This window comes from Gracilinanus agilis, chromosome 1 (assembly GCF_016433145.1).
Source record: "Gracilinanus agilis isolate LMUSP501 chromosome 1, AgileGrace, whole genome shotgun sequence".
NCBI classification, from domain to species: domain Eukaryota; kingdom Metazoa; phylum Chordata; class Mammalia; order Didelphimorphia; family Didelphidae; genus Gracilinanus; species Gracilinanus agilis.
The window spans coordinates 422199976-422211157 of record NC_058130.1 but is presented as its reverse complement, the minus strand read 5'-3'; the positions used below and the strand labels follow the sequence as shown (position 1 = coordinate 422211157).

The 11182-nt window shown below is 33.4% G+C and overlaps 1 protein-coding gene across 2 annotated transcripts in view; it reads left to right on the top strand.

The window, feature by feature from the left end:
- Positions 1-598: 598 nt before the first annotated feature.
- Positions 599-11182, top strand: part of GALNT1 (polypeptide N-acetylgalactosaminyltransferase 1) — a 106650-nt gene continuing 96066 nt past the window's right edge. For both annotated transcript variants that reach the window (XM_044665054.1, XM_044665045.1), the window contains exon 1: positions 599-813. In XM_044665054.1, coding sequence (XP_044520989.1) covers positions 675-813 — 139 coding nt within the window. In that variant the 5' untranslated portion in view covers positions 599-674. The remainder of the gene's footprint in view (positions 814-11182) is intronic.

The following is an 11182-nucleotide window of genomic DNA, read 5'->3' as shown; positions in this document are numbered from 1 at the left end:
CAGTGGTTTTTATAGTAAGTGGCAGGTAGGTAGTATAGTGGATAGGATGCCAGGCCTGGAATAAGAGAGACATGAATTCAAATTTGACCTCAGGTACCATTAACTGTATGACTTTGAGCAAGTTACTTAACTTCTGTTTGCCTCAGTTTCCTTATCTGTAAAATGGAGATAATAATAGCAACTACCTCCCAGGGTTATCATGGGGCTCAAGTGGGATAATAATTATAAAGTGCTTAGCACAATACTTTGAACATAGTAAATGCTATATAATTGTTAGCTACTGTTACTAAAATTTCATAAAGCTTTTAAAACAAAATTAACAATTATTATGAATTGGATCAAAACTGTTTCTTAAATTCATGGTCTGCAGTTTTAAATACAAAACAATGTAAATGTTTATCTGTGCAAATGTAAAGTGTTTTAAATTAGAGTATTAGGGTTACCACTTTGAACATTTCTTGAGCAGGCTTCTTAATATAATAATTAAAATGAATATTACCTTAATCTTATTTATTTTCCTAGTTTTCTACTTTTTGGTTAATCGAAGTTTTTGTGCTTATTTTTCTCGTTACAGGTTGTGAAAGTGATTTCTCATGAAACTGATTTGAAGTTATCTTGGAGATATTTCTATATTTATATATTTTAAAGAATTTTTGCATTTTATTTAAAGTGCCATGAGAAAATTTGCATATTGTAAGGTGGTCCTAGCCACCTCCTTGATTTGGGTACTTCTGGATATGTTTCTGCTGCTTTACTTCAGTGACTGCAACAAATGTGATGAGAAAAAGGAGAGAGGACTACCTGCTGGAGATGGTGAGTTAATTTTTAGAATTTTAAGGAGGAAAAAAGCAACAGGATGGCTAAAATTTTAATACTTAATGTTTTAAAATAATCTTTGTTCTCAAGTAAAATGATAAATTCTTGACTTTTGGATTTTTGATTAATTCTATTGTTAATATCAGGGATATCAATTTGTTAATAACAGGGAAGTGCTTTCAGTGTGCTTAAGTTAACTATTAGCTTATTTTATCTGTTAATCATTTTACTTAAATATTACCAAACCACAGAGCTCAGTGGTACTAAATGGTAGATCATAGTGACAATCACTTCTTGGCCACTACTTTAAATAAAAATATACAGAATTAGTTAATGATTAAATTTTCTTAATATGTGAAATCTGCTAATTATATTTCAATGATCAACAGGAGAGAGCTCCTACTCTTGTTTCTCATTGCAAAGGGAAAAGAAGCTAATGATGAGAGTTCTGGAAAGGCCATTTTGCTAACTTGAACAGCTTTGATCTTGCTATCCACATCAGTCATGGGATTTGGTGCTGGTTATAGGATCAGCTAGAAATCTGATTAAAGAAATAAATATGAAGTACAGATGTTAAGTGAATCTGATTAGTTATCTATAAGCCACAATATTGCAGTGAAGACCTAGCAACTTTAGTTTTAAATTCTGTGTATTAGAACATTTTAATAACATTAGCATATCAAGTTTAGAATTAAAAAATAACATTTATGTAACCAGTAATTCAACTTTTCAAACTTTAGATCTTTTAGTGTGAATTTATGGAACATATAATTCATAACTATTTAAAGGACCCATTGTGTAGCCAGTTATTCTGTAGAATTTTAAGTATATCTTCTATTTTAATTGAGTTTAGAGTCAAATTTTTGTTATCTATATGTCAACTCAAAGATGACCTAAACATGAGATAATTCTCAACATATTTTTTGTTTTGTTTGTGGGAAGCTTTTTTTTTTTTTTTTAATATTTACCCTAACTTTGTGAGAGGTGGGAATTACATAGAGTCAGCATTGAAAGCAGAAAAACTTGTTTTCAGGTTCTGCCTTTCATGCTTACTAGTTATGTGGCCATAAGAAAATCATTTAGCTTCTAAGTCTCTAACAACTTTCTAAGACAGCTATGTCAAAACTGTGAATCTGCATAAATGGAGGGAATTTCTATAGCTGGAGTTTCCCATACTGATGAAATCATAGTTCCTCCCCATCACTATCTGTCTAGATTTTAACTTTTCTATTTCTGCTAATGTTTTAATTTAAAATCAAAAGACCTCCAGATACACACACACTTTCTCCCCCCCCCCCTCCGTATTAAAATCTTTATACCTTTTGTTGTTTTCTTTCCCAAAGGACTGAACTCATCTTCCTTAGATTTCTTTTGCTTATATTCCCTTCTGCTTAAGGATATTTTATAACTTTCATATTCTTAAAAAAAAGAATTTTCCCTTGTGGTCAACAGAAGGAAAAACGAAATTCAGTTTTATACATTCGTTCATGTCAATTCTCTATTATTCTTGTTGTTTTTCATTCATAGTGGAACATTTTTGTATTCATCCTTCTATCTCTAACATTTAAAGCTTGAGCTCCTGTTACTTGAATTTAAAAAAACATTACTTCCTTAACAACTGTCTCTTAATTGTCAACTTGGCTAAAATAGATATTTGACCTATTTAGATATCTAGAATAAGCCTTGGTGTTAAAAATCTGAGGTTTACCAAACAACTTTTAAAAACAAAGTTAGAACTTTAAGTACATATTAAATGGATTTTCTTCATTTTTACATTTGATATTTGTGGAATTGACATGTCAAAATTGATAATATTAGATGACATTAAGGTGGCACTTTGTAGTTTACAAAATGCCTATCTACCTCCAGAGAAAGAATTGATAGAATAGAAACATAGCAAGACAGTTTTATATATACATATGTCTTTTTTATTTTTAAATGATGCTTTCCCTGGTACATGTAGGAGAGGGGAGGGAGGGTGGGTGTGAAGATACCTGGGAATTTTAATGTAACAAACCAAAGGAAAAAATGCTTTATTCCAGTTATGAAGAAATGTCTTAAGAAAAGTTTATAAAGTAGACTAGTTAATTTCTCTATGAACTGTGTGTGTTTGGAATTCAGGGAGGTGCCATTTAAAAGTATCTTACAAACTTCCTGTGGACATGTGGGGGACTTTGAGACTATATTTCCCATGATCCAATGGGTTTCCGGTTTCTGACATGATTACGTCAGAGAACAGGAACCAACGGAGAGCTCAACTTAAATTCAGAGGTCGGGCTTGAGAAGCACTCTCTGGCATGCGAGACTAAGGAAGATGGGTGGAAATACGGACGGGAGGCATTTTTAAAAATAGTCAGACATGATCATATATATTTTACCAACATGGCCATGGAAATTAAAATATTAATTTCCCTCATAATATCAGCCTTTATAATTTTTAATCGTTACAACTGAAAAACTTATTGTTAGGAAACTTTTTCTTACTTTTAGTTGAAATTTATGTCTCTGTGAAATTTATCTGTTGTTGCTACATTTGCAGACTGGGGCAAACCTCAGCAAGTCTAATAATCTCCTTAGTGTATTGACCTTTCGGGTATATGAATATAACTCTCATGAATTCAGGTTTAGCATCCCTAATTCCTTATTATACCTTCTTCTTATATAATTCCTCCCTTTATAATTCCTTGCTGACAATGCTTTCAGCTTACCACTTTTGGCTCTTATTTCATTAAACAATTCAATATTAAGTACATACTTTATGTAACATGTTAGATGCTATTGATAAAAAAGTTATTAAAAATAACCTTGTCATTGTGGAACATATATTCTAACAAGGATCTGCAATGCAAACACACACATACAGTGTCAGAGAAGGTAGAATATTTTGAGTATAAAGAGTTCTAGAAGAATTTGAGGAAGGGGAGAACACTTTTAGCTTTGTATTAGGAAATAGCACATGGACTGAGCCTTGAAAGAGAATTCTGAAAGATAGGTGTGAAGTATAGTCTAGATGAGGGATAGGGGAGAGTTAGAAATGAGTGAGAACTATCAGTGAATGTGTAGAAGTGGGAGATACTGTCTTTAGAACTGTTAATTTTTTAAAAATATTTTCCCATAGTTACATATTTCATGTTCTTTCCCTCTCCCCCAAATCCCCCTAACTCCCCTTAGCTGACGCACAATTCCACTGAATTTTATATGTATCATTGATTAAGACCTAATTCTATAAAACTGTCACTTTGAATGGAACACAATGTGTGTGAATGTAAGTACTCTGAAATAAGACTGCTAAAGGTAGGTTGTAACCAGATTGTAGAGGACTTTAATGCCAATTCAAAGAATTTGTATTTTGTCTTCTTAGGAAGTAGCCTTCTGAAGGCTACTAAAGCTCTGGAAGGGAAATGACATATTAAGACCCATGCATTAAGAATATTTACATTATTCTGCATTGCAAATATTAATATAGCTAGTTTATGAAGGGCCGTTTGAAGAGGACATAGCAGAGGCAGTTAAATGAGATAAGAAGCTATTGCAGTGGCTTTGGAAAGTGTTAATGAGGTCTTGATTGGCAAGCAGTGTGAATATGAGGGCTATTGAAGAGGTGGAATCAAAATGGTGGGAAAGGGATAAAAAAAAGTACAAGATTACTCTGAGGTTTTGAGCATGGGTGCCTGAGAAGATGGAGATGTCATCATAGAAAAGTTTGAAGGCAAATTTGTTTTGGATCTGTGGTGTATGAGGTACTACTAGATCTATATAAAAATATTTGATGGGAAATTGGAGATGCCATGTTGAAGTTAGGGAAGAAATTCAGAATTTTTATTGTTAAGGAAGCCATTTTTATATAAGGGAGCATTGAAGTATGGGAGTAGATGAGATCATTGAGAAAGAGAAGAAATTGGATTTTGACTGACTTTGGAAAGCATCAACACTTGAAGCACGTGGAAATAATGATGAAAGCAGTTTAAGATGGAGTTCATTCAGTTATAAGAGACAAGAGGAGTTGTGAAAGTCCAGAGAAGAAAAAAGAATATTCAGGATAAATGAAGTAGAAAAATATCATTCTAAGGAATTAAGAAGTCAGATAGAGGAGTAAACTTTTTTTTTAACTGCTTTTCATGATCTCTCAGACCTCTTCAAAACAGAAATTATGTACTAAAGAAAGCAGCTTAAACTTTCTTCCGTGGCCTTCAACACTAGTAATGTAAAAAAGGAAGTAAAAAAACCTCATTGAACTAATGCCTAATTTGTGCTCAATCATTGCCACTTTCACCACTGCCACCATTATATCAGTAGGACTAGGACCATCTTAAAAAGTATTAAACTAAAGTCACTGAAGAGACATAGTGTATTTTGTTTGCACAGAAGATGTAGAACAATCATGACTTACTTGAACCAGTATTTTAAAAAATGGAGGAAAATATAAGCTTAACTCTCAATAATGTTAAACTTGAGTGTATTATTTAATCTAATAAAAGTAAGAGTGACATATTAGATAAAAAACCAATCCCTATAATTTGTTGCTTACAAGAAACATGTTTAAAACATTTAAAAAACAATAAAATTGAGGGAGTGGAAATTGATTTTTTTTTTTTTTGGCTTTGCACCAGGGGATTCCAAAAAAACCCCAAGAGTTGTGATCATGCTATATGAGAAAGCCAAAACAAACATCCATAAAGTAAAAAATGATAAATAAGGAAATTAAATTGTACCAAAAGGAGCAATATTATACTTATATGCTCCAGATACCTTAACATCCAAATTCACAAAGGAAACAATAACTGAATACAATAATACATAGACAATAGCACAGTAGTGACAAGAAGCTTCAGCGTCCCTCTTTTGGTTTTGGAAAGTCCAACAGAAAAATAAACAAAAGGGAAAATATGAAACTAAATCTTCAGCGACAAGCTTCACCAAAGATAAAAGAGAGAGTGATAGACTGGGAATGCAAATATACAGAAAGGAAAGATAATCTTTAAAAAGCCAAAAACTAACACTGAAAGAAAATATACTATGAAAGCAAAGCATACTGGTCTTGAAGACAGGATATATAGAATCATGAGTCTCCCCAAAAACATGGCCAGATGAAAAAACTGAATGCCATAAAGCAAGAAATAATACAAGAAAACAAAATAGCAGTGGAAAGAATAGATTACCTCCAAAAGAAACACCAAATTCTCCAAGAAATCAGGAAAAAGACCTTTAAATACAAAGGAAAGTACATTCAAACAACACAAGACTATTCAGCACCCACTAGAAAACAAGAAAGGGTGGAATAATGTGTTCCAGAAAGGAATGAATCCCAGAGTTACTTACTCTGCAAATATAAACTATAAAGGAAAAAAAAGGTAGATTTCAATAATAAGCATTGGAAACTTTTAGAAAGAAAAGCAGACCTGAAGCTATTATTTGTTCCTAAACACACCCAGATAACACAGGTACAGGAAGAAGGAACAAATGTAGCAGCCAAGGATAGCAAAGACAGCAGAATAACAGAAGAGATACCATTAAGAGATTTCTTTTTAAAGGTATACAAGGAGATGGGTGAAGGCAGAAATCTGATGGATTTGACAGTGAAGAAGTGGGTCTGGAACATTATGAACAGAATCTGGTGATACCCTACCTATAGGTGAATCATCACTTTTGTGGAATTACAACACAACATGGTAGAGTTCATGAAAAGGGGGGAGGGGAATAGTAGGAAAGAGAAGAATGTGTGATGTGTCCAGGTCAAAACAAGATCTAGCAGTGAAAGCTATGTGAACCACCCCCTCTCCTCCGTGTTGTAAGATAAATTAATGCTTGCAAGAGAGTGGGTAAGGAGGAGAGGGGAGGAATTGAAAAGATGGAGGGAGAAGATAGGGGACACCATAGTTTGTTGGTGGTAGGGGGTTCCACTAATAAATATTCCTATGAATGAAGAGACAGTCTCAGAAGAGAGATGGAAATAGTGTGCTATGGGTTGATTACCCCAATGAAAACTATGCTGAGTATTGCCTGTGGGGATTTGATGCTTGAAAAGATTACTTTTCCTGCCTTGGGATTTGGGGAGTTTGAATTTCTGGGTACAACTGACACCTGAGGAAATAGGAGAGAAAAGTCTTGGAGGAAATTTTGAGGTAAAAGGAGGAAAAAGGTAACCAGAGGATGGTGTAGCTCAATATAATCAGAGACATAGTAGGAGAGGGATCCTACCGTGAGTTAGTGACCTCTTTGACACAGGTAGTAATTGACATTATTCTGGGAGTGAGGCATGATAGAAAAGGGGTACCCTTGGGGTAAGCTCTATAAGGCAATAGTAGAAACTGCCCAGAGGGCAAAGCTCAAAATGAATTCCTGGGACATTTTGATTGAATGATGAATATAAATAATGCAGAGACTAGATAACTATAGGAGTCACGAATCATAAAACAAGGGTCTACAGTAGATTAAAGGAGAAGATAGAATAATGAAAAGTAAAAGAAATCCCTTTTGAGAAAGGGTACAAAAAAAAAAGAAATTTTAAGATCTAATGAATGAGCAGTTGAAAGAGAGGTGAGGAAGGAGAAATCTAATTGACCAAATGATGAAAAAGAGAAGAGAAGAATCCTATTACCAGATAAAAGCAAGAAGAGAAAAAGGAACTAATGAGCAAAACCCCAAAAGGGAAATGGGGTAATAAACTAGAGGAGGGAATCCAGCATGAGAGGAAAAGAGGTATACCAGGACCAACTTAGAAAAGATTAAGGTAAAGTAACTGAAGGAACATAGTACTGTGTTTACAGCAGTAGGTGGCAGGTCATAATTAGAAAAAAAAAATGCCAATTTACAGTCAGATGTAGGAAAATATAAATAGATTGGATAAGAAAACAAAACCTTCCAATCGGTTGCTTATAGGAAACACATTATTAACAACATATAAACACAAATAAAACTTAGGGTATGGAAAAACAAGTACTATGCATCAAGTGAATCCAAAAGGGTAGGAATTTTGTAATCATGCTACCTGTTAAAACATAAATAGATGTTCAAAAAATAAAGAAGAAAAAGAAGGAAACTACATTTTGCTGAATGGAACCATGGACAACAAACCAATATCAGTAATAAATATATATGTTTTAGTATCCAAATTCACAAAGAAAACATCTTAACTACAAGAAGACATAGTGACACAATAAATAGTGACAAAAGACTTTAATAGTCTCAGTTTTGGATAAGTAACAGAGATAAAAAGGGAAATATGGAACTGAAGAAATTGTTGAAGCAACTAAAGCTAACAACTATAGCTAAAAGACTTACAGCATCTTTTAAATGAGACACCAGAAGAATATATGTATTTCTCAGGGCCTGACGGACCTTTTTTCAAAAATAGACCATGTAATAGGGCACAGAGATATTGCAAACAAATGTAAAAAGACAGAAATAGTTAATACATTCTTTACAAAATTTAATGCAATGAAAATAGAAATTGATTCAGAGAACACAAATAAAAAATACAGATCCAACTCCTATATGAGTGGGTAAAAGACTAAATCATAAAAAAGTATGAGAAAATGATAATGATGAAGCCATATACCATAATTTCTAGGATACCACTAAAGCAGTTCTCATTGAAAAATTTGTATCCTTATAAAAATACATGAACAAAATAAGAAATGAAGGGATTAGTGAACTGAATACACATTTTTGAAAAATTAGGCAGCCAAAAATAGAAAATACCCTATCTTTCAGAAAACCTGATAGAGTTCCTAAATTAGTCCGAGAATGAAATAGAACTGGCTCTAAATATAAAAACCAACAACAGCTTCTGGTCCTGATGGATTCATAGGAGAATTCTATCAAATTGTTAAAGAACAATTAATACTCAAACTTCACAATTTTTTCAAAAGTTGAGAAAGTATCTGATCAAAATCCTATTATAAGACAAATAAAGTCCTAATACTATAAATATGAAAAATAATAAAGGCTGGTATAATAATATATATTAGTATTTTAATTAAAGCCATGTTGATAGATAATTAGACCACACGCTTGTAAGCATTCAAAACTGCCGCCTCCATTACTGTCTCCAAGTCTGCTAGCCAAGAGCCTACTGGCAAAGAGAGCTACTCCCTCCTAACCCAGGAGATTTAAGCTCTTCCCTGGGTCAAGACGTAGGCCTTCCCAAGCCCAAAAACCCGGAAACGGAAACCAGTTGGACCATGTTGGATCACGGGAAATGTAGTTTTGATACATTTCCCATGTCCATAGAAATATATACGCTTTTAGATGGCATTTTCCCAAATTTCACTTTTACAATTCCCAGATCAAGGAAAGATAAAACACAGAAAGAAAACTATAGGCCAATATCATTAATGAATATTGACTCAAAATTTTTAAACAATCCTTTAAAACAGGCCACTGTACACTGATTTATACAAGAAATCATTCATTATGACAAAGTGAAGTTTGTACCAAGGATGCAAGGATTATTCAGCATTAGGAAACATTAATCATACTTCAAACCAAATCATCCAAAAAAACTACATGATCATCTTAGTAGATACAAAGAGTACCTAAAACAGAAAAAGAAAAAGCACATATCCCTTCCTCCAAAAAAACTATAATCCAATATCATTAATGAATATTGATCTAAAAAATTTTTTTAAACCCTTAACTTCTGTGTATTGGCTCCTAGGTGGAAGAGTGGTAAGGGTGGGCAATGGGGGTCAAGTGACTTGCCCTGAGTCACACAGCTGGGAAGTATCTGAGGCTGGATTTGAACCTAGGACCTCCCATCTCTAGGTCTGGCTCTCAGTCCACTGAGCTACCCAGCTGCCCCATGATCTCATTTCATACTCACAACAACTCCAAGAGGTAGGTGCTATTATGCTCTCTAGCCTACAGATGAGAAAACTGAGGATCTGAGAAGTAAAGTAAATATGTAATGTATATTACATGCTCAAAACTATGTTATCTTGCTCTCCATAGTTAAAATACTTTTTTAAGATTTTAAAAATAAATATAAGAAAATCCATGACAGGATCTTGTGTTACTAAAAATAGATTATTATTCAGTGTCCCAAAAGATACTCATTAATTGGAATCCAATCAAATTCATGCCTAAGATTTAAAAAATATGCTTATCTATTGCTAAAAAAAGTTATAAATTTTTGAATTGGCCAATAAGCCAATATCTAATATGTGCCAGGCACTGAGTTATGTTTGGAATACAAAAAAGGCACACAGTCCCTTTGATGAATTTATTATTTGAGTTTTTCTTTAACTCAGAAACATCCAGAAACAGAGAATGTAAAAAGTATACTTTGAAAATCATCTAGTCTAGTAGTTCCCAAACAAGGGGCTATAGAATCCTATATACTCTTAAGGATTTACCAGGCAAGGGCATAGGGAGTATCTTTATTCAGTCACTTGCAAATTCAATCAATAAGATGCCAATCTACTGCCATGTGGGTATTCAAATCTCTGTCTTATTTTTTAGTAGCTAACCAAAAAACATCAGATTACAAAATTCTCCAATTTTTTTCAATAAAAATTATTAGTCTACTTCTGGCTCTTTACACTGAGTAATATTACTTCACAATTATTACTTTTATGTAAATGATTCCCAAATCTAAATTTCCTTACACTAACATTTTTGTTAAGATTCAGTCTTTTATTTCCAACCACCTACTGATCACCTACATCTAGATGGCATGCTAGCATCTCAAACTCTAATCTTGAAGTGTTTAAAATCAAACTGGTGAATTACCCCCCCCCCAACCAGTTTTTTCATTTCTTTCTCTATTGCTAATTATCTTTACTCTTTACTATTTCTTTTTTTTTTTCATTTTGAATATTTTCCCCTAATTACATATTTCATGTTCTTTCCCTCTCCCCCAATCCCCCTATAACCCCCTTTAGCCAATGCACAATTCCACTGGGTTTTACATGTATCGCTGATCAAGGCCTAATTCCTTATAATTGATAGTTGGTGTAGAGCTATTGTTTAGTTGTCTATATCCCCAATAATATCCCAATCAGCACATGTGTTCAAGCAGTTGTTTTTCTTCTGTGTTTCTCCTCCCACAGTTATTCCTCTGAGTGTGGCTAGTTTTCTTTCTCATAAGTCCCTCAGCCTTGCTCTGGGGATCCTTACATTTCTATTGCTAATAATCTTAACATATATGCTTAAAATTTGTCTTTCACAGTTCCCTTACATTCTTTATTAAATTAGTCACCAATTCCTATCCATGCTTCTAAAATCTCCCTTGTATCCTTGTATCCCCTTCTTTTACATTTTCTTGGCTACTTTTACAGTTTAAGCCCTTATTACCTTATACTTAAACTACTATAAAAAAAGTATTTTAATTGGTCTTCCTACCTCTTGCCTCCTCTTCCCTATA